The sequence below is a fragment of the Oryx dammah genome, unplaced genomic scaffold (genome assembly GCF_014754425.2).
Source record: "Oryx dammah isolate SB20612 unplaced genomic scaffold, SCBI_Odam_1.1 HiC_scaffold_19, whole genome shotgun sequence".
Classification (NCBI taxonomy): Eukaryota; Metazoa; Chordata; class Mammalia; order Artiodactyla; family Bovidae; genus Oryx; species Oryx dammah.
Genome location: NW_024070203.1, coordinates 92,392,872 through 92,420,169, shown reverse-complemented (window position 1 = coordinate 92,420,169; position 27,298 = coordinate 92,392,872). Strand labels below are relative to the sequence as shown.

Below are 27,298 nucleotides of genomic sequence, written 5' to 3'. Positions count from 1 at the left end.
TGAATTGAAACTACCTCCATGAATCCCTCTGCAGCTTGAAATGACTGAGTGATTAGTATTTATTTTTCAGCGAGTACTTTATAAGTGGAGAGTTTTTCATAACCAAGGACCAGCCTCTCCATGACGCAGGAGTTGTGGAATACAGAACTCTGTGTCACCTTCAGGGGTATCCACAAGCAGGCTCCTCAGCCAAAAGAGATCCACATGGCCAGATACTCTTAAATTATATTCTTGTTCTCAGTGAAGAAGCTATGCCAGCAGCATCGAGTTCAATTTAGGAGGCTTCTCTCTGTAGAGTTCCCCAAATCGTCCCTCATACCAATTTCTTTTTTAATCACTTCAGAAGGAGTCTTAGTTTGCTTTTTGTTTTTTAACTAAGACTTCACTGACCCTAGATGGCAAACTGTGAGCTTTATTATCTGACCCAGAGGGACAGACAGCTTCTGAGTCCACACATCTCTATCCGCCAGTACAGGAGAGTAGTTATGGTTCACCTTTTACTCCGGCTAAGAGACCTAAGAGGAAGGTTACCCCTAAGAGGAGACAGGAAAGACCAGTTACTCCTCCAAAGAAAAGAAGAAGAAAAGTACATAGGATGGATCATTATGCTGCGGGAGCTCGTCAGGACAAAGTAAGTTTATCTAATGTTCCAAAGCTTTGTGGCGGGCAGCCCTGGAGGTTCCCTTCAGTGCCTTAGTTTGAAAGTCAGCTGAGTGTATTTCAGAAAACGTTTGGTGCACCGTCCTTGGCTTTGAGTCCAGAAGAGTCTAGTACTTCAGAGGTTAGCACTCATGTGAAGTGTTCTTTAACTCTCAGCCAAAAACAAACACCCTTCTACTTTCTTTAGAGTTAGTTGCCCCCAAACTAGTATGAACATTTGGCTTGAACGAATGTTAAGAGAGCTGTTGGTTTTGCTTACACTTTTCCACAGAATTTGTCAAAGTTTGTAACCTTGGTTCTTGAGAACAACCCAGCAAGGTAGTTGGGGAAATCCTCAAAGACGGTGTAGATTAGAACTCAGTGGCGTACTGGATTAGGTTAGCGGCCTGTTCCGAGTTCAGAGGTGGTCTTAAGTGACAGACGGAAGGAGGTGAAACAGGAGAGAGGTGGGTAGAGGCGGGCCGCTTCCTTGTAGAGACGTGGGCGATGGGTTCTCTTTGCATCACCTTCACAATAGCCTCTACGTGTTTCTTTTCAGACACCTTCAGATACCGCCAAGGCACTATCTTATTTATTGTTTGCACTGATCACTGAGAAGTAGGTTCTGGGTTTTAGCCTGAGTCATCTTGTCGACCAAAGGAAATTAATCTGTTGCCAGGGGTTGATATGGGTTGTGTGTTTGGTATTCTTTGTCTAAGTGAAGGTCTTAGAGGAGAGCATGTTTTCCTCGGAAGCAAACGCCACTGTCCACCCTCCGTTAATCAGATTACGCTGCATACATCGCTCTGAAACTTTCACTTGTGACTTACTCCTTTAGACAGAATTTGAAATACTGACTTCTGTCATAAAGGAAAACAAACTTACACTTGACTTTACTGATGGCATGATATGAGGAAAGATCTTGAGTCCTCTGAGAAGATGCCAGTGGAAGATAATACTGTATGTCTTAGGAAAGGCGATACGCGGACCCCTTCCGTTCTTGTCGGAGACATCTTGAGGGGATGTGTGTGACTGTAGCTCAGTTGTCAGAGTCAGCTAAAGTACTGTCAGGGGTTTGGCTGATGGGGTGTTTCTTGAAAATCTTTCTATTGCCCAGAGCCAAGAGGGACGTCCCCAGTACCTCTAATATGTGGGGGCATTCATGCTATGAGGCTTCCTTAGTGGCTGAGACAATAAAGACTCTGCTTGCAATGCAGGAAACCACGGTTCAATCCCTGGGTCAGGAGGATCCCCTGGAGAAGGGAATGGCAACCTACTCCAGTATTCTTGCCTGGGAAATCCCATGGACAAAGGAGCCTGGCGGGCTGCAGTCCTTGGGGTGGCAAAGAGCTGGACACAACTGAGTGACTAACTGTTCACTTTCATGCTGTCAGAAACTTCCATTTGAAGCAAGAACATGAGAGATGAGTTATGATTCTTACGCTTTGGAAATGTTCTTTGGAGAACTGAGTTTTCATTTTTCATTAGGCTGAATAAGAAACTTTCTAGAACAAGCTCAGTGATTCACTTCTGTTCAAGTTTGGACTCTTGCAGATTTGTATCTTACTTATGATTAGCCTGAAAGGGACTAAATTGAGGAGTAGCTTGTTTCCTGGAGAGGACCTTCTCTTGAGAATCTATTGGCAGAAATTAACAGTTGAGTTTTTTTTGGAACACTAGATGGGTCTCATTGTGTTAGTGATGCTCTAATTCGGCATTGTCAGTGAAAGGTTACCATTTAACCTCAGAGCTGCTTTTGATTCCCTTGGCCTCCATCTTCTTGCCTTGGTTCAAAGCCTAAGTGATTTCACTCAGGGATCAAGAAGCTTAAACTGTCCATCTGATTTTCTGCTCACTCTCAAAATTCTTGGACTTAAGGAACATTGTTATATTTTAGAAAGGCCATTTTATTTCTAAAAAAAGAATTGCCCTTAATATTTCAATTTTTGTATCAAAGAATCTTGAAAGGGACTGGATGAGGAGAGGTTTAACTTTCCTTAAAGAGTACAAATAGAAGTGCTTAGACCAGGTTTCCATTTAGAATGATGGGAAAATCTCCCTGGACAAAGCTCTGCCTCTGGGCCTGAAGTTTTCTTTCCAGCATGTTTAGAAGATCTTTGAGATACTGAAAGGAAAAAAAAAACAAAAAAACAAAAAAAAACCTTCAGGGACTAATTTGCTCCTTTTTCCAGATGACCAATCCTCTGAGGGACATTGACAAAACCGTGGGGCAGTTAATGGACGGATTGAAACAACTAAAGCTGCATCGCTGTGTGAATGTCATCTTTGTTGGAGACCATGGTGAAACTTTGTTTCCTTATCTAAACAGATAACATTTCTGATGGTCGGGGAATCCCAGAAATCCCAGGTTGTATCCCTCTTCTTCCTTCCCCCTTTCTTTAGGATGGGGAAAGAAATTGGACCGTGACTCAAAACTATGAGATGACCTGAGATAACCCTTGCGTTCATGTCAATCAAAACCAGGGACTTCCTGTCCTTTCTTCCAAAATCTGTCTCTTATTAAAAAGTTGCAGGGCATTCCCTGGTGGTCCAGTGGTTAGGACTTGGTGTTTTCACTGCTGAGTCCAGGCTCACTCAATCCCTGGTCAGGGAGCTAATCTCATAAGTCTCGCAGTGCAAAAAAAAAAAAAAAGTTGCAGACAGTTCCCTTGTGATAGTAAGAGTTTCCTCTGTGAATATGACATATTACTGCTAATCACAACCCTAAAAGGAGCTCACATGAGTCACATGGCTAAAAAATAAATCTAAACATGATGAAAAGGTGGAGACATAGGCTTCTGCTATAGAAGTGGCATATAAGGGAAATTATTTCCCTTCATTCACTGAGTGAATTCTAGACCCAAGCCAGAAGACCCTGTTTTAGCAGAGACGACTGTTAAAGAGAGAAGAAACAGTTTAGGAAGCAGTTTTCTAAATCACTGTATAAAAGAGAAAAATTCATGGATCAAGAGCATCATAAACATTGTATGTTGATAGAGCTGGGGGAGGGATGCATCAGAGAGCATTCTTACTTCACAGGTATGCAGACCGAGTTCCAGAGAACGCCTCCTGCATTCCAGAGCTAGCAATTTGAAACCATGACTCTGGAAAATGGGCTGCTCCCTTCTAGGAGGGTTTAGAAGAAGAAAATTGGTTGAGCCGGTGGTTCTATTAAGATTGGGCAAATAAATCTCCCCAATCAAACTGCTGCTCTGGGCCTAAAGTTTTCTTTACAGAATGTCCTAGAAGATCTATGAGAATTTAAAAAAAAAAAAAAAAAAGCGCCCTTGGATTAACTTGCTCTTCTGCAGGGACTAAACGTGACTATCTGCAGAACCGTGCCCCAAGAGTTTGACTTGGTGGAGAGCTGCAGAGAAGATAGAGAATTTGGAGCCTGTGACACAGCTGATTCAACTTAACCCAGAGGTCACATGGTGGAGCCAAAAGTCTAAGAAGTAGATGGGTTCCAGTGAGTCAACACTGGAGCCTTGGAAAAGTCTTGGCTAGATAAAATTTGTGTCTTGCTGGTGGGAAGCCTTCTGAAATGGCTTAGCTTCTCTTTCTTAGAAGGTAACATTGTCTGGCGTCTCAGAGTCTGAGCTTTGGAGTGAGAATGGGTTGCGTTGGAGTTCAGATTACACTGTGCCACTTAAAACACTCTCCAAGTCAGCCTCCTCATCTGTAGAGTGAGAACACCGACACCACCGCCAGAGTTAGCCTGGAGGGTGGAGGGTGACGATGCTTGAGCACCTCTGGGGTGGCTTAAGTGACTTAGAAAGGGAGAAAGTGGGGACCTTTCTAGCCTTCCACTCATATATACTTAGGGACTTGCCCTTCCTGGGTGAGCACTGCCGTTCAGTTGACATTGTACGTGCGTGCCTGCTCAGTTGCTCAGTCCAGTCCAACGCTTTGGGACCCCATGGACTGTAGCCCTCCAGACTCCTCTCTCCATGGAATTTTCCGGGTGAGAATACTGGAGTGAGTTGCCATTGCCTTCTCCAGAGGATCTTCCCGATCCAGGGATTGAACCCGTGTCTCTTGCGTTGACAGGCAGATTCTTTACCATTGAGCCACCTGGGAAGTCCTTAGTAGACATTGTACTAGAACATATAGCTGTTTATTGTTTTAATTTTTCTTCTAGAGATTTTAAGTGTTAAAAGGCAAATCTATAGCCCTTGTGCTATGTTGGGATATATTTTTCTATCTATATTTTAAAGCAATCTGGGGTATTTTTTTTCATAAGGATTGTATAAATAGATTTTTCTTTGAAGATCATGGTTACTTCCTTCCAGTTTGTATTTAAAAAAGGAAGGGGTCTGAATCTGGGATCCCAGAAGGTGATAATTTAAATTTTATTGGATCAGGACCACTCTATATTTACTTATTCCAGAACCTTAGGGTATCCTTTAAAAAATCATTTATGTTCCCCCTCTTAAAGAATATTCAGATAGTGGATTGTACAAAGCAATATATAAAGCCTTTCTAGCTTCATCTCATCTTGTAAATTCTGAAATGACAATGAAGTTCTCTTCCAGCCTCCATGATTTGTCATTCTAAAATTTGAGTTTCTTTTTATTTATTTATTTTTAATCATTGATCAAGGAATTTTTTTGATGAGCGGCAGGTAGCAAATCCTTGGTGGGCAGATAGTGTTTGTTGATTTAAAACTTCGCTGCCTAGCCCTTTCTGTGTACCTTTCTGTAGCTTTCTGTACCTTTCTGTGTAGCTTTCAGCTGTACCTGATTGCCTTGTTTACAGCATAATTTTGTTTTTCAGTTTGGGTGGTCACTGGGGTTGACCTTTTTCTTTCTCTCTCTTGTTTCCAGTATTGTTTGTTCGGTAACATCCAAGGCCACCAGTGAAGGCAGAATGAGGATTGTGTACTCAAGTCAGGAGATGTATTAGAGAGAGAGCTGGAAAATGAGATTCTCATACATTCCAGTGACTTGCATCACTCCCAGCTATGAGATTCTCATACATTCCAGTGACTTGCATCACTCCCAGCTAGAAAGAGTTTAAAGCGATTTGGGATTTTTTTTAACGAACACATCTTCTTCATAATGATTTTTTTTTTTTAAGATCGTGGTTGCTCCCTCTATCTTGTTGTACTTGCTGAATGACTTAAAATGTTCACTGAGAGGATGCGTTTGCAGCCTTCTAGTGCTCCAGGATGATACGACTCAGTCAAAGTCTGGTGCAAAGATTATATAAAGAAGCACTGAAAAGAAGTCAAATTGAGAAATCTCAAGAGGGGGAGCCTTGTGCCTGAATATTATCTTTAGTGTCTGTGTTGAGATTTTAATTTTATAATTGCCTGAAAATACTCTTCCCCCCTTTCCCACAGGAATGGAAGATGTCACATGTGATAGAACAGAATTCTTGAGCAATTACCTGACTAATGTGGACGATATTATTTTAGTGCCAGGAACTCTAGGAAGAATTCGACCCAAATTCAGCAATCATGCTAAATGTAAGTTGACTCTTAAAACACTAAGTTGTTAGAATGGTAACATAGTGGAGTGAGAAGGGGCTTGTTCTCTGAAGCTGGACTACTTGGGGGAAAGCCTGGCTCTGCTCTTTCTTAGCCGAGTGAACTTGAATAAGTCACTGAAACTCTAAACCTCAGTTTTGTTTTGTTTTGTTTTTTAAATCTGAGGGAAAAAAAAAGGGGTGATAACAACCAACTAGCTCATAGCGTTGTTGTGAAAATAAATCTATGGGTATCGCTTAGAATAGTTCCTGGCCCCTGGGAGCATTATATAATTATTTGCTCTTGTTTTTATCATGTGGAAAATACACTTAATTTGAGGCATGTGTATAACCATAAACTTCTGTTTACAAGAGAAGAACTTTCCAATCAAAGGCTCAGGCTTCCTCTTTAGCTACAGGGTTAGAACCGTCCCCAGAGCCTGGAGCTTCCTGGGAGCCTGGATGAAGGGGATCTCACCTTATGGAAAGTGATTGACAGAACCCAGAAGGGGAAGCTATGAAGCCCTTGAAAAGCAGCAGCTGCTCTGAAAGACTAGAATAAAATAAACAGGAATAGTCTTATCGCTTCTGTTTTGCACATTGGGGTTGTGATAAGTCACCGAAGAGAGCTTTGACTCATGGGCTAAGAGGTTTTAGATGTTGTCCAACCACCTAGCTTTTGAGAAGTCTGTAGTTTTATTAGAGACATGCTGCATTTTGGAAAGAAAAAAAAAATCCTTTAGCATTTTTAGCCTTGGGAATAAGAAACCGTTGGCACCAAGCAGAAGGCTTTGGAAAATTAAAGTTTTTCCCAAACGATGTTCCTGAGTCAACACAAACGGGAAGCGTTCCAAGGTCAGCTCCAGGCAACGTTGAGAAATAAACACAGTGTGGGTGTCTCTGCCCTCTCTTCTCCACGCCTTCTCAATCCTCTGTGTCCTCTCTTCTCTGCTCATTTGCGATAGGCTGGCCCTCGCCAGAGTGACCCGCGGGTGCCTCCTGATTTAGTATTTGCTTTCTAGGGCTTATGCAAGAGACATTTTGTCTAAAGATATTCAAGACATCTCTAAAAGTAATAGGAAGGTTATTTTGGGAGGGGAAGAAAAGCTGTCCTGGGGCCAGTGAAATGGTAACTACCAACAATTAAACATCTTGTATCTTAAAAACACGGCATCCATGTTGTGACAGACTGCAGAGCAAGCTGGGTGAGAGTACAGACAGCGGCGGTGGGCTGTCTGGGTTCGAGCCTCTGCCGGCTGCCTCACTCTGTGACCTTAGGCAAGCTTCCTAAACACTGAGCGTTCGTCTCTCACCTGTAACATGATTATTGGGAAGGGTAAACGGGAGATTCTCTACTTAGCTTCTCTACTTATCACTTAGATTAGTGCTGGGCACATAGTCAAAGCAAAATAAACGGTAGCTAAAATGATGTTTTCAGCCAGATATATACACATCTTACTGAATCCTTCCAATGGCCCCATGTGTCAGGTACTATCATCTCCTCTTATAAACAGTAATAATCAAGGCTCAGAGAGAGATGAAGTAATCGGCTAAGAGGGCGGCAGTTAAGGAGTGGCGGAGCTGGGATTGAAACCCAGGTGCTTCACTGACCCTTAACTACCACCCTGTCCTGGGGCGTCTCTCATTCTCGGGGAGCCGGCAGCGTGAGAGCTGAGTATTTCAGGGTTGGAGGCTTGGTGTCCCACACGTGGGCTCAAGCTTTTGTTCTTTCGTAGAAGTTCTCTGGGATTTGTCTGAGATAATGATAATTTTTCTTCATTATCGAAGAATATGAACTCAATCTGTTTGGTCCCTTTGAGGACTGTGGTTTATGTGAGGTCACCGAGTGTAGAGGTTGAAAGCATGGCTTAGCCAACAGGGTCCCGCTGGCTCAGTGAGGGCCCCCAGCAGAGCTGTCGTGAGTGACCAGAGTGCCTACAGTGCTCTTAGAGAGACTGCACGTGGATGGGTGCGATCTGGGTTAAGGACTGTGGCTACCATTGTTACTTATCTCCTTGCCACTGAAAGACGCGGCTAAACTTTAAGCCCAGTTTAAGTAGAAGGGAATCCACATTTATCCTTAAATTTCATAGCTTTAGAACTAAGACTCTGCGCGTTGTCTTTGCAGAGCGCATGTTTATGCGGCCAGGCAAGCTTGCTCGTGTATTGCACCAGTGTCCACCAGTCTTTCTTCTGTTTACTAGCATGTTTATTGCACGCTGACGATGCCCCGGGCCCAGGGGACACGGCAGGAAATGACAGGCATGGCCTGCTCCGTGGTGTTTACAGTCGGGGGACGGCTCCCTCCTGCCTGCTCATCTCTCTTCCGAACGCGGCTTTCCTTCGCTGCTGCTTCTGTGATGACATGCTGAAGCAAATTTTTGGAAAACAAAACAAAATCCAACCAACCTACAATCTCCCCTTTCTCCCCACTCCCCTATGCCCATAAGGGGACCTTCAGATAGTACAATCCTGTCCACAGTTTACACACAGCTATTATTTGCATAGTTTTGCTTTTAGCTAGTTCAGGATATTGACTAAAATATCCTTGATTTGCTGGTAGTGAAAAGGAGGTCTATATGTGTGTGTGTGTGTGAGAGAGAGACGGACAAGGGGCAGCCACTCGTGTCATTAGACCTGTGATATCACTGAGGAAACCAAACTCCCTTTAGAAAAAAATAACTCAGTGGATTAGAAGATTCATCTTAAAGGTGAGCAGTCACTTGTTTCAAAGATCTGCGGCTACATAGAGAGTCATATTCAAAGCCCCAAATGCCTCAATATGGTTCCTGGTGTTTAACATGAACTCAATCCAGGCTCCAGAGGGACTCTTTAGGAGGACTTTTTTTTAACTTTTTATTTTATATTGGGGTATAGCTGATTAACAATGTTGTGATAGTTTCAAGTGAACAGCAAAGAGACTCAGCTGCACATATCTGTGTCTCCATTCTCCCCCAAACTCCCCTCCCCTCCTATCCAGGCTGCCACGTAACACTGAGCAGAGTCCCTGTGCTCTGCAGTAGGTCCTTGTTGATCATCCACTTTAAATATAGCTGTGTGTATATGTCCATTGCAAACTTCCTAACTATCCCTTCCCTGCAACCTGCCCCCAGCAATCGTAAGTTTGTTCTCTAAGTCTGTGAGTCGGCTGGGAGACTTTTAAAAAGCCATTTACCCAGCAACATCGTGGTGCTCTGAAAGGAGGAATTCCCTTTCAGAAAAGTTGACCCAGACTTAGCAGGGACATTTGCCATCGGAATTTCTACTTACTTTGATATATTTCAATTACTGAAATATTTCATCTTAAATACTGAACTATTAAATACCCACACAGAGTTTTGCATGTACTTGAAACAAAATCTAAATAACTTCCAGAAAAAAGAAGTGAGTCTCTTGCTGTAAAAATGGTTTCTCTCGGTGACTCTTGTCAACTCTTCTGAACTCTCTCCTTCTCTCTTTGAACAGATGACCCGAAAGTCATTCTTGCTAATCTCACGGTAAGTGCTGTGTGCCCCAGGCCTCTGCCCTTGGAGTGACTTCCACGTACTCACCACCCGTGCTTGCCTTCCTGTAGGATGAGAGGAGCGTTTTCCTTGCCGCCCTGCCATCCAGTGTGTTTATTTCCCTAAGAGCTTTCAAAAATCCTGGCCCATGGACAACAGCAGGCTCCCTAATGGTCTTGGCAATGATCCAGAATGGGAACATTTGATCGTGCCATTAGGGCTGAAAAGCCTTCATCCTTGGTTAAATAGACCCTTGCACTTTCTGAACCAGGGCACAGGCCCCTTTCCGTTGTTTCCCCACCCAGATTAGACAGCTTAAAAGCACCTGAGGACATGACCTCTTGAACCTCACCGCTCTCCCTTCTCTCTGCACCCACCCCCACTGCCTCACCCCTAGACTTAAGAGTGTTTGAGAAAAGCCTTGGAGTTTGAGCTGCTCTGGGTGATGGTCCCATGAGTCAGGGACATATCTTAAAAACTTCTAACTCCATTCTGTGACACCCTTCCATGTCTTCTTCAGCGTTACCTAATCCCCTTTGAATCTGTTTCCCACTTTCAGTATTTGATGGGGGGGAGGTGGTGTTGCAAATCCCAAAGCCTCCTTCAGTTCTCTGGAGAGAATGTCTTGGACTCTTCTCGAAGACTCTCCATTGCAAAATCCAATGTCCATTTATATTTCAGTGTAAAAAACCAGACCAGCACTTTAAGCCTTACATGAAACAGCACCTTCCCAAACGTTTGCACTATGCCAACAACAGAAGGATTGAAGACATCCATTTACTGGTAGAGCGCAGATGGCACGTCGCAAGGTACCTCGGGGACAGGTGGCCCCTGTTTCTCACCTTCATAACCATCCCCTCAGCCCTGAGGGCTTCCCTGGAGGCTCAGACAGTAAAGAATCCACCTGCAATGCGGGAGACCTGGGTTTGATCCCTGGGTTGGAAGATCCCTGGAGAAGGGAATGGCTACCCACTCCGGCATTCTTGCCTGGAGAGTCCCACGGACAGAGCAGCCTGGCGGGCTGCAGTCCTGGGGGTCGCAGAGTTGCGCATGATTGAGCGACTGGCCCTCCACTGTATGTAGTTCTGTACGGCAGCTGCAGTGTGGTGAGGCCATTAGCAGTCATAAAAAGAAATGTCCTGGCTTCCCCGGTGACCCAGTGGTTAGAAAGCCACGCTTCCATTGCAGGGGGGCACGTATGTGTTGATGAAGAAAACTTGGGATTTCAGTAGACGTTAGTAAAACATGAAGGCAGTTGAGCAGATTAGCATAGACCAAAGCCAGCCATTTAATTAGCAGCACATCTTCTCAACTGAACTTGAATTGTTGAGTTATTATACGCACATATCTAATTATCCCAAGCTGAAAGTAGTTTTCCCAAGATCAAGGACTCAGACGTTTAATTTCTTTGTTTTTCCCCAAGTGCTTTACTTCAGTGCTGTGTACCTGTATGTACTTAGGAAATATTTGTCTTAATTAACATGTAAGTGTTTTGGAAAACTGCTACATAGCTCTAAGCAAAAGGCATCTTCCTGTCACAACAAGGAAGCTCACATGCTTTTGATGTCTCGAGAGCACGGTTTCCGTTTTCTGTTTCTAAACAAAGCTACTGCCTCGGTAAGGCTTGGCTCTCGTTAAGCTGTGCCACTCGTTACATGTGTTAAGCTTACCACTCGGTTACACTTTCCAGTGGTACTACCAGATAAATTTGTTGACAGGGAAATCTGCATGCAAATGTTTCTATGGAATACAGATCTCCGTTCACTGATCAAACATCACACATTTTAAAAGCGCCAGCTGGGTGTGTGCTTAACACGGAGCCTAGTGACAGGCATATAGAAATGAGCCAGACAGACCTGGTCCCAAAGCAGAGACTCTTTCAGTCCTGGAGCCGGTGGGGCACGTGAGCAGAGGGTTGAAGGTTTGTGGCAAATCTGCATCGAGAAGGTCTATTGGTGCCCTTTTTCCAACAGCGCTATTCTTAAATCAGGGTATGCGCGTTGTTTTCTTAGACACAATGCTGCTGCACACTTAATACAGTATAGTGTGATTATAACTTTTAAATGCACTGGGAAGCCAGAGATCGTCTCTAAATTGGGGTGGTCTGGAGCAGCGAGCAGCACCTACAGGGTGTGTCCGTGCCTGTGGCCAGTGCTCGGCTCAGTGCAACCATGAGATAGGAAGAGGGCGCCAGACCTCAGGTCCCAATCTCTTCTAGGCTGATCGTCAAGGCCAAAGCACTGGGGGCAAAAAGACAGCATCATCTTTCGTCACCCTGGGAATGATGCAGTCAAAGTGGAAGGAATACGCTTGTATTAGTAAAATCCACTTCTTACATATCTTTTTGTGCATCGGACTTTTTTTTATCAGAGCGGTTTTATGAGAAGTCCTGATTGATTGTATAATCATTTCGCTCTAGGAAACCTTTGGAGGTTTATAAGAAACCATCAGGAAAGTGTTTTTTCCAGGGAGACCATGGATTTGATAACAAGGTCAACAGTATGCAGGTATGCTCCCAGAACCATGAATTGAAGTGCATTTTAGAGGTTCTAAAAAAAGGATGGGAATGGTGGTGTGAATGAAGCTTGCAGAGCATTTATAACTGGAGGGAGGGTTGCCCCTGGATATTAGCAATGCCTAATTGTTTTTGTTTGTTTTCTTTTCTTTTGGAAGACTGTTTTTGTAGGTTATGGTCCAACATTTAAGTACAAGACCAAAGTACCTCCATTTGAAAACATTGAACTTTACAACGTTATGTGCGGTAAGTCACTTATTTCATCAAAACCAGGAAAACAATCTGGAGTTAACATATGAACCCCTTTCGATGTCGGAGAAAGAAATGAGGCGTCTGTTTTCTGGGATCACCTCATCTTTTCATTAAAAAAATGCTGTAATTTGCCCATTGGTTCAAGGGACAGAATATCATCCCCCTTCTAAGGCTTCTTTGTCTTGCTTCAACAGTTGACTAATGGGGAGTTTTCATGGTGTTGCTGTTGGCAGCCTCCAGCTGATCTAACACAGCATTACAGTCTGACACCACTGGTCGCGGGCCGGGTGAAGCGAGCGCTGGGCACAGCGCCCCCCCACCCCGGCCCTGCCTCCATCTCTCCCAGCGCAGCCCGGCACACGGCTGGCCAGCTATTTATGTGCTCCTAATTATTTTTCTTCCTGGAGTCTCTAGTTGCTGGATGAGGACAGCTTTTCCTATTTAGCAAGGGAGCGCCAGTCTGGCGGTCAGAGGGGGAGTCTGCACGTCGGGCCTCCTGGGTTCCCTTCCCCTCTGGGCTGCCGGCGCTCCCCAGCCCTGCCTCTTGGCTCAGGCCAGTCCCTGGGTGCCTGCTTGGCAGCCTTCTCACTCGCTCTGAAATCAGCCTGTTCATTTCACAGCGGCCCTTCAGGGCACACGGCCAGAGCCTCTTCTTGTCCCCGTACTTCTGTGGAGTGCATGAGAGGGCAGGCTTGAGGTTATTTATTGATCATAAGCCCCACTTCAAAACTCGGGATAAAAAGTCTCACAGAGAAGCAGAAAGGCAACGATCCTGACGCTGATGGTCCTTGGGTTGTAGCTATCACAGACATAAAGGCGGCGAAGCGAGGCCCTGTTTTCCTTCACTCTTTCTTTGTGGGACTGTCTCTCTCGATATCAGGCCGTGAAGATGCTATTTTAGAAAGTTGTTGCCAAGACCTCATCAGGCAAGGATGACTTGGGAGCTCAGAAGGGAGCCTGCCGTCTGAATTTGGTTATCCCATTCTGATTTGTGTTCCAAGTTTTCTGGCCCTTGGAAGGTAAATGGCTTTGACTCTCCTCCTATCTCATCAAAAACATTTACAAAGTACCTGGCCCTTTTCTTTCTTCTCATCAGATCTCCTGGGATTGAAGCCAGCTCCGAATAATGGGACCCACGGGAGTCTGAATCATCTCCTGCGTACCAACATCTTTAGACCAACTATGCCAGAGGAAGTCACCAGACCCAATTACCCAGGGGTTATGTACCTTCAGTCCGATTTTGACCTGGGCTGTACCTGTGATGATAAGGCAGAGCCGAAGGTAGAAGTAATCTTTTTTGTTGATCATGGAAGAGCCTGTTGGGTGTAGAGCAGTGCTGTGTGATAGAACTTTCTCTGATGATATGCATGGTCTGTCTGCATCGTCCAAAATAGTAGTGACTAGCTACATAGCTTTCGAGCACTTGGAACTAAATTTTTAATTTTATTTAGTGGCTTGTGGCCACCATATTGGACCGCATAGGCATAGATAATGAAGAGCAAAAAATAAAATTCATACTATTCTGTGTATGGTCAAGGCTATGGTTTTTCCATTGGTCATGTATGGATGTGAGAGTTGGACTGTGAAGAAGGCTGAGCACTGAAGAATTGATGCTTTTGAACTGTGGTGTTGGAGAAGACTCTTGAGAGTCCCTTGGACTGCAAGGAGATCCAACCAGTCCATTCTGAAGATCAGCCCTGGGATTTCTTTGGAAGGAATGATGCTGAAGCTGAAACTCCAGTACTTTGGCCACCTCATGCGAAGAGTTGACTCATTGGAAAAGGCTCTGATGCTGGGAGGGATTGGGGGCAGGAGGAGAAGGGGACAACCGAGGATGAGATGGCTGGATGGCATCACGAACTCGATGGACATGAGTCTGAGTGAACTCCAGGAGATGGTGATGGACAGGGAGGCCTGGCGTGCTGCGATTCATGAGGTCGCAAAGAGTCGGACACGACTGAGCGACTGAACTGAACTAAATTGATTCTGTGGAGTCGCAATTCCTAACCAAACGTTTTTCTTTTTTTCAACCTGGATCACATGTCTAGCAGTCATGGTCCCAATAGGAAACAGATGGCCCGTGCAGAAGAAGTTTTTCAAGAAGGCTTAAAGGAATTGTTTCAATCACATTTAATGAGAAGACTATTTACAACGCTGGCAGGGTAGAGGGAAATCGAGGAGGGATGGTAGAGGCGCCTGGGGCTCCCAGGGCACCAATCTGGATCTCAACAAGAAAGGGGAGGAACAGTCACCAGCACGTGGAGAAAGAACCCTGTAAGCAGGGACTGAAATTTGGGTGATGGTGCAGTGAACACACTGCAGCCTGGAGAGAGGAAGCTGAGGGTGTGAGCACGCCCTCGCCACCCTGCTGGTGCCTCTCGCTGTTGGCGCCCAGTCTTGGATGCGTCCCTAGACATCAGCCTCCCAGGCACAGGGCAGGGGAGGGAAGCAGGCAGCAGGGTGCGGGTGGGCGTGCAAATAGGCGCTGCCCACACAGCGAGTTCCGACAGTTGTTGAAACAAGCACGGGTCCAGTAATGGTTTTTTTCTCGTATGTAAAAATCAATTTTATTTCTAAATATAGCAACAGACAATTGGATAATGACATTTTAGAACATTTACAGTAGCATTAGAAATATAAAATATCTAGGCGTGCTGAAAACTATAAAACAGTATTGAGAGAAATTAAAGAAGACCTAAATAAATGAGAAGGGGACCACAGAGGATGAGATGGTTGGATGGCATCACTGACTCAATGGACATGAGTTTGGGTAAACTCCGGGAGTTAGTGATGGGCAGGGAGGCCTGGCGTGCTGCAGTCCATGGGGTTGCAAAGAGTCAGACACGACTGAGCGACTGAACTGAATTGAACTGAAGCAAATGAACCGATACTCATCATTCACTGAAGGACTCAATATTCATGCCAGTCCTTCCTAAATTAACCTATAGGTTCAAAGCAATCTCATTCAAAGTCCCAGTGGATACTTTTCAGCTTTTTCTTTTGTACTGGAGTGTAGTCGATGATGATTAGCTTATTGAATTTTATATTGATCAATGACCTTTAAAGCTGCCAATCAGTGCTCCTGACAGCAAGACACAACTAGTGGTACCACACTGAGTTGATAGGGTTCCAACACAAAGCAAAGCAATGTGCGGTTTTTGCACGTGTGGTTTTATTACAGGCAAATGTGTGATCTTCCCATTAGACCTCAGAAGAATGGAAAGTAGTTTTCTTATCGGTCTTTCCCCCTCCCCCACCACTGTCTGCCTTCTAGGGCTCCTTGGGGCCTGGGAGCCACAGTCTGGGAGCCCGCCGTAAGGGAGAGTTTGCTTCCTTTCCCTCCACCCATGCCTTATTTTTTTAATATATGAGCTCCATATCTTTTTAACTTTTTTTTTAATGTGGACCATTTTAAAGTCTTTGTTGAATTAGTTCAGTATTGCTTCTGTCTTATGTTTTGGTTTTTTGGCCTCAAGGCATATAGGACCCTAACTCTCTGACCAGGAGTTGAACCCTCAGCCCCTGCATTAGAAAGCGAAGTCTTAACCACTGTCCTGCCTGGGGAGTCCTACATCCCCTTTAATGCCTCCTACTTTACCTCCCAATGAGAATTAACAGCACTAATTAAAGCAGGTAATTCTAAGACTTCAGCTGGAGGAGTTGAGTTGCCCAAGTCAACAGGAAGTGGTCTTTGAAGTGAATTCCAGTTATATTTTTAGAGGCATCTATTAGATCTTGTTTTCTGAATTACCTTTCCTCTGGGAAACAAGAAATATTTCGGTTCTCTTATCTTAAACTGTTTTGGAGGGATTCTAGATCATCTTTATTTTCTCGATGGTTTTCTCCAAAAGACTTCTTTTCTTTAAAAAAATATACAGACATCAAAAGGTATAGCGATTAATAAAATGAATACTTCAGTACAGACATCGTGAGAAAGAAAATGGTAAAGATGGAACGGAAGCTCCACATGACACCCCTACCCCCAATCCCACTTCCTTCCTACCTCAAAGCTAACTAATATCCTGTGCTGTGCTTAGTCACTCAGTCATGTCTGACTCTTTGCAACCCCATGGGCTACAGCCTGCCCGGCTCCTCCGTCCATGGGATTCTCTAGGCAAGAATATTGGAGTGAGTTGCCATGCCCTCCTCCAGGGGATCTTCCCAGCCCAGGGATTGAACCCAGGTCTCCTGACCTGCAGGCAGATCCTTTACTCTCTGAGCCCCCAGGGAAGCCCAATATCCTGAAGACAGTATATATAATTGCCATGCTGTGCTGGCCTCAGTTGTGTCCAACTCTCTGAGACCTTATGGACTATAGCCCGACAGACTCCTCTCTCCAAGGGATTTTCCAGGCAAGAATCCTGGGGTAGGTTGTCATTTCCTACTCCAGGGGATCTTCCTGACCCAGGGATCCAACTGGAGTCCCCTGCATTAGTAGGTGGATTCTTCCCCACCAAGGAAGCCCTGTAATTGCCATGGAGGCCTCTGTACTTTCACTCCGTACATAGGTATCTCAAATAATATATCAAGATACCTTTAATATAGTTCCCTAAAATAACCTATAGTATAGTTTTGAATATTTTATTTTTTATTAGAAAGATGTTTTTTTGGCTGCTCCTTGAAGCATTTTGGATCCACTTCCCACACCAGGGATTGAACAGATGGCCCCTACACTGGAAGTGTGGAGTCTTACCCACTGGACCACCAGGGAGGTCCCCTGGATGTTTTCTATTTTTCATGTAAATGCTGTTATACCATATGTATCCTGCATTTATTTGTTGATCGCTGCATTTTTAAGATTATTTACAAATTAATACACGAAGTTTTATCGCATTCATTTTTATTGCTAATATCAATAATTATTATGATGCGTAATTGTGCAGTTAGCACATCATGATTCTATTCATTTTGCTACTTGAGGATGTTTGGTAATTTCCAACTGTTAGTGCCTCCAAACAATACAGCTATAGACATTACTGCAGATGTCTTTGTACCCATGCTAGAACATCTCCAGGATCAACAGTGGGAGATGGAACTGCTGAGTCACGACAGTTTCAGGATTGCTGGGTCATTCCATTTCTACTTTAGAAAAAGCAATTTTATAAATTTGTTTGGGAATCACTTTAGTGTACCTAGAGATTAATCCAAACTTTTGAGGCAATATTAGAGTTAATTTATATATATGTGCCCTAATCCTCATCATCAACATGGGAGGCTGGTCCCATGATTATCCATGGTTTTAAAAAAAGGAAGCAAAGTTGTGGAGAGATTAAATAGCATGTTCAACACCATAGATCGCTACGAAGTAGAGCCTCAGTGTCAATTTGAGATAAAGTAGTAACACTTTATAGAGCGTGTGATATTGATGAAGCTTAGGATCCTATTTTGAATTTATAGAGAGAAGGGTGCTGGAAAGAAAGACCATTTCTGATCTGCTTTCTTTTCCCTTTTCTTTGTTTGTTTGTTTGTTTGATTTTCACACATGAAGAACAAACTGGATGAACTCAACAAACGCCTTCATATAAAAGAGTCCACAGAAGGTAAGGAGTTGCCAGAAAAGACCCAGAGAAGTTTTGTTTTCTAGTTTTTCAAAAACTGGAAAGACTTCTTTACTTCATAGTGTAAGCACACTGTTTTCTTAAAATTTGAATTCGGATTGCAGAGTGACCTTTATATGATCTGGCAAAAGGTATTGGTTTTTCCTCTGTATACAAGGTGCCAGCTGTATAATAGCAAAGTTCTATTACCTTTTTTTTCCCTCCTCAACAGCTTTTAACCCTCTGAAAAACAGACATGCTGTTGGGTATCTGATGGGTTATAAGTTAAGGGCCGAGGGGACTTCAGATGAAGGGGATGGAAGTCACCATTCATAGTGGTAACAGCTGGTTCCTCTGCTGAAGGTTCCCCACCTGGAGAGTCGGTGTGTATGTCAGGGGGAGGGGTGCCCGGAAGGAACTGTGTTAGAAGTCTCTCCCAAGCGGGTCTCCAGCCCTAACCCACCCTTCTCTTGTTCTGCATATGATTGCAACACGCCTGGCTTAGCCAGCTTCTGCAAGCTTGTGATGAGAACAGAAAGCCTCAGCGGTTTGTGCATCTCTTATTCCTATTTCAGGGCGCTGACTGTTGGCCAAGTGCTCCTCTGCCCCGTCGCACTTTCATTTTAGAGTCTGGTGTGAAGGAGCTGGCCTGGTTAGAGCACGCCCTTCTCGGGACGGAGCCAGGCCGCGGGGCTCAGTGCCTCTGCTTTCCTCTTTGTTCAGCGCCTTGGCCGACTGTGAGCACCTCATGGCTTTCTCTCTCCGCTCGGTCATTCTGGGTATCGATGTGCATCCTGACACTGCTCCCGTCCCGGCTGCCCCATCTGCAGGCCTGAGTCTGCGTCCTGGGCAGAGGGACCGGGACTGAGGGCAGAGTGTGTGCCCCTACGTCCTGCTGGTGGCCTGGTGCAGGGTCGAGTCACGTGTCCATCCCGGGGTTTCTGGCCGGGTTCAGTGCTTCTGTTTGGATGAGGCATTTCTCACTTCTATTTCAAGTTCACTGGGGCAAGCAGGGCAAGTGAAGCCCATGGAGGAGGGATGTACATTCTCTCCCCAAGGACGCCATCCTCCACGTTCCTTGGCGACGGGTGGAAGCATATAATCCTTTACACAAGAGCAGTAAATAATTAGGAACAGTAATGTGATCTACCACCCAGGCTCTTCCTTCTGATTTTGAAATTAGAAGAAGAGGGGAAGCCTCCTAGGCAGGTTACTGCAGCAGAGGCGACAGCATCTTCTAACAGCAAGGGAATGACGGGAAGTGTGTGAAAAAGAAGACTGAACTCAAGCACAGCTGCCCAGGTCATGCAGTCAAGACGCACATAGGCAGATTCTCTTGAGAGCGTTACTTGAGTTGTTAGCTAACACGGTTCTGTTGATCACATGTGCCGTCTTCAATCTGATTAAGCAAAGGTTGAGGAAACCATCAGAAGATTTTATTTCCTTGACTTATTTCTCCTCTCTGTAGAGATCTTCATCTTTCCCCCTCTTCCCTTTCTGTATATCCACCCTCCTGCTTCTCTCTGTGATGAGGGAACACACAGGCTCTTTGACATGTCATTGGATGAACATGGCTTTAGAGAAAGGACTTGGTTGATGGAAGGTACACAAATCCTTCACAAACTCTAGAAGTGATTCAAAATATTTGACATCAAATCTAGTGGATAAAGGTGTCGTTATATTTGGAAAAATTGCAAAACTGCCAGGATCAAGAACCTGCCTGACAACACAGGAGATGTAAGAGACATGGGTTCCATCCCTGGGTGGGTGAGATCCCGTGGAGGAGGGCGTGACAACCCGCTCCAGTGTTCTCACCTGGAGAATCGCATGGACAGAGGAGCCTGGCGGGCTGCAGTCATGGGGCCACAAAGAGTCAGACACGACTGAATGAATTCACACACAGCACACCACAATCAAGAAGTATAGAGTCTCGTGATTTGAGTTTTTCAAACATTCAATGAGCAAGACAGAGAAATATGACTGAAATGTTTCTTTTCTGAAAGCCACTAATGAAATAGTTAATTATGATAGCTTTGAAGGGACGCTCATGTTTTTTCTGATTCAAGCTCTGGCTCTTCATGGTCCTAAAACATTTCCAGCTGGGAAAAAATAAAAAATCTTCCACTTCGTTTTCTGGTGGCAGTGTGCTCTTGGGACAAAACCAGCCCCACACTCAGCATAGAGAGTGGCCTCACGCTGCTGAGCGTGGAAGTCACAGGCGTCTTCTGGCGAACTGCTGACTCTCGGGGCCGGCCGGAGCTGGACCTCGCGACCTCCTCTTTCCTGTGCTCTGCTCAGTGTTGAATACGTCTTATTTCTCGATGATTTCACATCACTGAGGCTTAAAGTTTTTACTTTTCCATGGCAGTGGACCCTCATGCGTTTGTTAAGCGCCTGCCCTGAGCTGGGGCTTGATTTCGCTGAGACGTCCTGTCAGACTCCGTCCGCCGTCTCACCGCCCGTCCACACGGGCCTTCGCGCCGGCCACCTGAGCTGTTAGAGGGAGCTCGTGCTGGCACGTCTCCTTGCTTGCTCATGGCTCGCTCTGTTTTTTCCTTTGTGTTTTGGGCTGGGCGTCATCCTCAGTGCAGCGGGGCTTTTCTCTGGAGTGGTGGGCGGGCCCCCTCTCTCATCGCAGGGCCTGGGCCCCCCCTGCTGCGGTTCCCCTTGGTGCAGAGCTTGGGCTCTGGGCGGTGGGCAGCAGGAGTCGTGGCTCCCGGCTCTGGAGCCCAGGATCAGTCGTTGGGCCACATGGTGTGGGATTCCCGGACCAGGGATGAAGCCCGCGTCTCCAGCATTAGCGAGTGAACTCTTCACCACCGAGCCACTGCGGAGCCCTGGGGCAGCCGCTGATGATGCAAGGGAGTCTGTATTTATTTTTATTCTAATTAACGGCTTAATATCAATAGACTTTTTTGGTAAAGTTTTCTGAGTTCATATAGCACTGTTTGCTATGTATGCATAATAATGGCTATTTGCAATTGCCGATAACTGGAGTGACATAGGAGAGATGCTAACACCATGACATGAAATACAAATGACTGTATGTCACCGTCTGATCAGGTGCTTGTCTAAATTCTAGAGCATGTGGCAGCCTCAGCGTCCTCTCTCCTGTCTGATTCTCTCCCTTCTCTTGCCGTCTGTCTCTGTAAGGGCCCTGTCTCAGTCACTGCTTCAGCTGCAGAGTGCCATTTCCCTGGTCTGAGTTCCTTCAGGCTGCTCTGTGTGCCTGGTTCATGAGTCTGGTCCCCCCCGGAAATCTTCGGGGTCTGCTCTGCTGGGGGGAACCTCGTGAGTTCACGGTGCTGTGTGCGCTGTGCTCAGAGCCATCACTTCCCCTTTCTGCATATCTCTGAACATGTACTGAGGCTTTTCAACCGTTTTGTAGACCTAAAGCTCTATACAAATGTGACGTTGTGTTATTTCCCTGCCTAGTTTTTTAAAAAATACACAAGTAGGTAGCTGATTCTTTCAGAATAAATCACGTGCCCTGAACATACATTTGTACCAACCACATCTGTAAAAGCTGGGCATTCCAATAGAGAAACAACTCAGGGTAAATTCAAGGTAACAGAGAATAGTATATTTAGTTAATGTTAGGTTATGTTTTATCACCAACTCAATGGACATGAGTTTGAGCAAACTCCAGATGGTGAAGGACAGGGAGGCCTGGCGCGCTGCAGTCCATGGGGTTGCAAAGAGTTGGACATGACTCAGTGACCGAACAACAATGGTAAATGTTTTATTCTAAACACTAAATTTACAGAATCAAGTCTTTTACTAAAGAACAATATAATCTTCAAAAATTATGATCTAAACTGCTTTCTATAAGCCCTAATATTTCTACATTTGTAATGAATCCCAGATCTTAGTTGGATGGCTGCTATTTCTATATCAGATGTATTTAATGTCTGGGCAAACGTACTAAATTTTCATTTTGAAATCCGTTGAATTGATGAATGGATGAACGAACGAGATGGGGATGCTTAAGTTTCTCACAGCAAGCATTTCTGGCCCCGGAGCCAGCTGGAAGTTCCACTGTGAGAACAACTTCACTGTTTCTTTGCACGTTAGTCTTCTCTCTGTCTACATTACTGGACTGTGTTTTATATTTTCTTAGTCAGATTGGCACTCACTATCATCTTTGTGAGAAAAAGGTAAAAACCATTGTAACACCCATGTTTGGCTCCTTATCACACCCTATGAGAAATTAGTTTGATTAGAAAAATGATTTAACCAACTAGTGATTCTTGTCAATTTAAAGCAGAGCCCTGAACAACTAGAGGGACACTCCTCTGTAGCTCTTTTCAATTATGAAATGCTTCTTACTTTTGTTATTTTACTGGAGATGTTAGTATTGCTAAAGAAAGGCAGAAATATACTTGTGTTTCTCTGTGCAAGTATCCTCATGTGTGTCTTGCAGAAGACGTAGAAGAACTCAATACCTATCATAGTTGTTAATGATTTATGGTAAGATCCAAGATGAATTGGGTGAGACCGTAATTTTTCTTAACTTTCTCTTTTGTAGAGCCGATTAACAAATAGCATTGTGATAGTTTCAGGTAAATAGGGAAGGGACTCAGCCATATGTATACATGTATCCATTCTTCCCTAAACTCCCCTCCCATCCAGGCTGACACGTATCGTTGAGCAGAGTTCTGCGTGCTATACCTTGTTGGTTATCCGTTTTAAATACAGCAGTGTGTGCATGTCCATCCCAGACCCCTAACTATCCCTTCCCTCACCCTTGCCCCAGGCAACCATGTTTGTTCTCTAAGTTTGCTTCTGTTTTGTAAGTTCATTTGTATCGTTTATTTTAAAACTCTGCATATAAGGGATGTCATATGATATTTCTCCTTCTCCAAACACGGAATTTTAATGACTACCTATCAGTATTCCTTGCTGATGTTGAAAATTTACTAAATTTGTTGTCGTTCAGTCGCAAATCCTGTCCAGCTCCTCACAACCCCATGGACTGCAGCACGCCAGTCTTCCCTGTCCTTCACCATCTCCCAGGGTTTGCTCAGACTCACGTCTGTTGAGTCAATGATGCCATCCAGTCGTCTCATCCTCTGTTGCCTCCTTCTCTTCCTGCCCTCAATCTTTCCCACATCAGGGTCTTTCCAGCGAGTTGGCTCTTCTCATTAGGTGGCCAAAGTATTGGAGCTTCAGCTTCAGCATCAGTCCTTCCAGTGAATATTTAGGGTTGATTTCCTTTACGACATGCTGGTTTGGTCTCCTTGCTATTCAGGGGACTCTCAAGAGTCTTCTCCAACACTGCAGTTCAAAAGCATCAATTCTTTGGCACTCAACCTTCTTATGGTCCACCTCTCACATGCGTACATAACTACTGGAAAAACTGTAGCTTTGATTGTATGGACCCTTGTCAGCAAAGTGATGTCTCTGCATTTTAATAGTCTCTCTGGGGTGGTCATAGCTTTCCTTCCAAGGAGCAAGTGTCTTCTGATTTCACGGCTGCAATCAGCATCCACAGTGATTTTCAGTCAGTTCAGTCACTCAGTTGTGTCCAATTCTTGTGACCCCATGGACTGCAGCACGCCAGGCCCCCCTGTCCATCACCACCTCCTGGAGTTTGCTCAAACTCATATCCATTGAGTCGGTGATGCCATTCCAACCGTCTCATCCTCTGTCATCCCTTTCTTGTCCTGCCTTCAGTCTTTCCCAGCATCAGGGTATTTTCCAGTGAGTCAGTTCTTCGCATCAGGTGGCCCAAGGATTGGAGTTTCAACTTCAACATCAGTCCTTCCAGTGAATATTCAGGACTGATTTCCTTTAGGATGGACTGACTGGTTGGATCTCCTTGCTATCCAAGGGACTCTCAAGAGTCTTCTCCAACACCACAGTTCAAAAGCATCAATTCTTTAGCTCTCAGCTTTCTTTATAGTTCAACTCTCACATCCATACATGACTACTGAAAAAACCATAGCCTTGACTAGACGTGACACCGTCTGAGTGGTGGGCTTCCCTGGTGGTTCAGAAGGAAAAGCGTCTGCCTGCAATGCGTGAGACCCAGGTTCGATCCCTGGGTTGGGAAGATCCCCTGGACAAGGAAATGACAGCCCACTCCAGTCCTCTTGCCTAGAGAATCCCATGGATAGAGGAGCCTGGTAGGCTACAGTCCATGGGGTCGCAAGGAGTCAGACATTATTGTGGCTTGTTGGCTCTGATTAAATTATAGGACTTCCCTGGTGGCTCAGATGGTAAAGCATCTGTCTGCAATGCGGGAGACCCAGGTTTGATCCCTGGGTTGGGAAGATCCCCTGGAGAAGGAAATGACAGCCCACTCCAGTACTATTGCCTGGAAAATCCCATGGACAGAGGAGCCTGGTAGGCTACAGTCCATGGGGTCGCAAAGAGCCAGACATGACTGAGTGACTCCACTTTCTTTCACTTTCTTTCTTTGACTAGACAGACCTGTGTTGGCAAAGTAATGTCTCTGCTTTTGAATATGCTGTCTAGGTTGGTTATAACTTTCCTTCCAAGGAGCAAGCATCCTTTAATTTCATGCTGCACTCACCATCTGCAGGGATTTTGGAGCCCCTCAAAAAAAGTCTTTCTGTTTCCACTGTTTCCCCATCTATTTGCCATGAAGTGATGGGACCAGATGCCATGATCTTAGTTTTCTGAATGTTGAGTTTTAAGCCAACTTTTTCACTCTCCCCTTTCACTTTCATCAAGAGGCTCTTTAGTTCTTTGCTTTCTGCCATAAGGGTGGTGTCATCTGCATATCTGAGGTTGTTGATATTTCTCCTGGCAATCTTGATTCTGTTAGAGTGGTATCATCTGCATATCTGAAGCTGTTGATGTTTCTCTTGGCAGTCTTGATTCCCGCTTGTAATTCATCCATGCCAGCATTTCATGTGATATACTCTGCATAGAAGTTAAATAAGCAGGGTGACAGTATACAGCCTTGTCACACTTTTACCAATTTTGAAACAATCTGTCATTCGATGTCTGGTTCTACCTGTTGCTTCTTGACCTGCATACTGGTTGCTCAGGAGACAGGTCAGGTGGTCTGGTATTCCCATCTCTTTCAGAATCGTTCAGTTTGTTGGGATCCACACAGTCAAAGGCTTCAGTATAGTCAGTAGATCAGAAGTAGAAGTCTTTCTGGAATTCCCTTGCTTTTTCTATGATCCAACAAATGTTGGCAATTTGATCTCTTGTTCCTCTGCCTCTTCTAAATCCAGCTTGTACATCTGGAAGTTCTCGGTTCACATCTTGCTGAAGCCCACCTCAAAGGATTTTGAGCGTAACCTTGCTATGAATGTAGTTGTAGAATAGTTTGAACATTCTTTGGCCTTGCCCTTCTTTGAGATTGGAATGAAAACTGACCTTTTCCAGTCCTGTGGCCACTGCTGAGTTTTCCAAATTTGCTGGCATATTGAGTGCAGCACTTTAATGGCATCATCTTTTAGGATTTGAGATAGATCAGCTGGAATTCTATCACCTCCACTAGCTTTGTTCATAGTGATGCTTCCTAAGGCCCACGTGGCTTCACACTCCAGAATGGCTGGCTCTAGGTGAGTGACCACACCATCATGGTTATCCAGATCATTAAGACCTTTTTTGTATAGTTCTCCTGGGTATTCTTGACACCTCTTCTGAATATCTTCTGCTTCCGTTAGGCCCTTCCCCTTTCTGTCCTTTATCTGCCCATTCTTGTATGAAATGTTCCCTTGGCATCTCTCATTTTCTTGAAGAGATCTCTAGTCTTTCCCATTCTGTTGTTTTCCTCTATTTCTTTGCACTGATCGCTGAGGAAGGCTTTTTTATTTCTCCTTGCTATTCTCTGGAACTCTGCATTCAGTCCCGTCTATCTTTCCCTTCCTCCCTTGCCTTTCGCTTCCCTTCTTTTCTCAGATACCTGTAAAGCCTCCTCAGAGAGCCACTTTGCCATCCTGTATTTCTTTTTCTTTGGAATGGTTTTGGTTACTGCCTCCTGTACAATGGTACAAACCTCCGTCCATAGTCCTTCAGGCACTCTGTCTATGATCTAATCCTCTATTTATCACCTCCACTGTATAATCGTAAGGGATTTGAGGTATGTCATCCCAGAATGGGCTCGTGATTTTCACCACTTTTTTCAGTTTAAGCCTGAATTTACCAAATGCCCTTGACTACACTACAACTACCTTGGATCAAGACAGAGCGAGGTGCTTTACATACTTGCTTGAAAAGAATGCAGCATCTCAGAGAGCTATGAGGCTCTGGGAGGTTAAGTTAGAGAATCACAAAGCTATAAAGAGCTGAGATGAGATCTGACTCCAGTTCTATAGGACACTAAAGCCTCTGTGCTTCCCTCTGTAAATGCTTCTTATTTTAAGGGTTGGAATAAAGAGAGAGTGTTTGGAGAGAATCTCAGTGCCCAGCAGGGTTTGGAAGTTGTTTCTGAAGCAGTAGATGCTTGGATACAAACCACTGGTCATATGAGCGCCTCAGCAGGCATGACTCAGGCCGAGCTCCTGCCCGGAGTAAGTGGGCCTTCCACCCAGTGTGCTCTCCATTCGAATAACCCGGCAGGCGGCATCCACCTGGAGACTGTCCAAAAAGCTAGGAGAAGAGTAATGGGCCGGGCGGAGACCTGGATGCTGGGTGCTGTCGTGTAGCTGAATTACCTCACACAAATCATGAATCCTCAGTTCCTGCATCAGTAAGAGGAAGATGACTGGTCTGCCCAGTCTATCTCTTGGGGTTATATTAGATGGGTCATATGTAGAAAGCCAGGTCTTGAAAGTCATGAAGCACAATATTTTGTTTTCAAATAAAACAGTCATTTATTTATCCAGGTCAATATTTGGCAATGTTGGAGGTAGAGATACAATGGTAAACAACATAAATAAAAGCCCTGTCCTTATTAAGTTATTATTTTATTGTGAGATTTAGCCTGTTGAGTTACAACACAGTGTTTTAAAGGCCGAGGTAAGAAAGACCAGGATGCTAACAGAGACATCCAGTCTAATCCCAGAAGCTGTTTACTCAGCAGTAAATGATAGTGGACACTCATAAGGCCGAGGCAGAGAAAGGAGGTAGGGAAAGCAGAGACCTGGGGTAGGGATTCTGTGGTAAAATGTAAGAGCATATTATTGTGGGAGTGAATGTTTAAAACACAAACAGAAAAAGAGGAGAGATTTTCATGTGGCTCTCAAGTCAGCCAGCTAATCTATGGGAATATGGGTCAGAAAGCTGAAGAGGGCAAAGAAATACACACTCCAGTCTGGACAAGCAAACGCTGGAAGACAAAAAAAGAGGGCTAGGGAAGTCCACACCACTTAAAAAGATTTGCCTCCCAGTACTTGCCAAATGTGGTATCTGGAGGGGAACTGTGGCATGTCCCGAGAATTCCAGACACTATTGTAAAC

At 44.7% G+C, this 27,298-nt stretch overlaps 1 protein-coding gene across 12 annotated transcripts in view; it reads left to right on the top strand.

Annotated features, from left to right (window-relative positions):
• Window positions 1–27,298, top strand: part of ENPP2 (ectonucleotide pyrophosphatase/phosphodiesterase 2) — a 134,085-nt gene that overhangs the window by 88,109 nt on the left and 18,678 nt on the right. For 6 of the 12 annotated variants that reach the window (XM_040261165.1, XM_040261160.1, XM_040261162.1 and 3 more), the window contains 9 exons: window positions 476–631; window positions 2,832–2,940; window positions 5,984–6,109; window positions 9,574–9,605; window positions 10,293–10,420; window positions 12,031–12,118; window positions 12,285–12,372; window positions 13,475–13,659; window positions 17,867–17,918. In XM_040261165.1, coding sequence (XP_040117099.1) covers window positions 476–631; window positions 2,832–2,940; window positions 5,984–6,109; window positions 9,574–9,605; window positions 10,293–10,420; window positions 12,031–12,118; window positions 12,285–12,372; window positions 13,475–13,659; window positions 17,867–17,918 — 964 coding nt within the window. The remainder of the gene's footprint in view (window positions 1–475; window positions 632–2,831; window positions 2,941–5,983; window positions 6,110–9,573; window positions 9,606–10,292; window positions 10,421–12,030; window positions 12,119–12,284; window positions 12,373–13,474; window positions 13,660–17,866; window positions 17,919–27,298) is intronic. The other 6 variants (XM_040261170.1, XM_040261167.1, XM_040261168.1 and 3 more) reach the window with 1 other exon arrangement.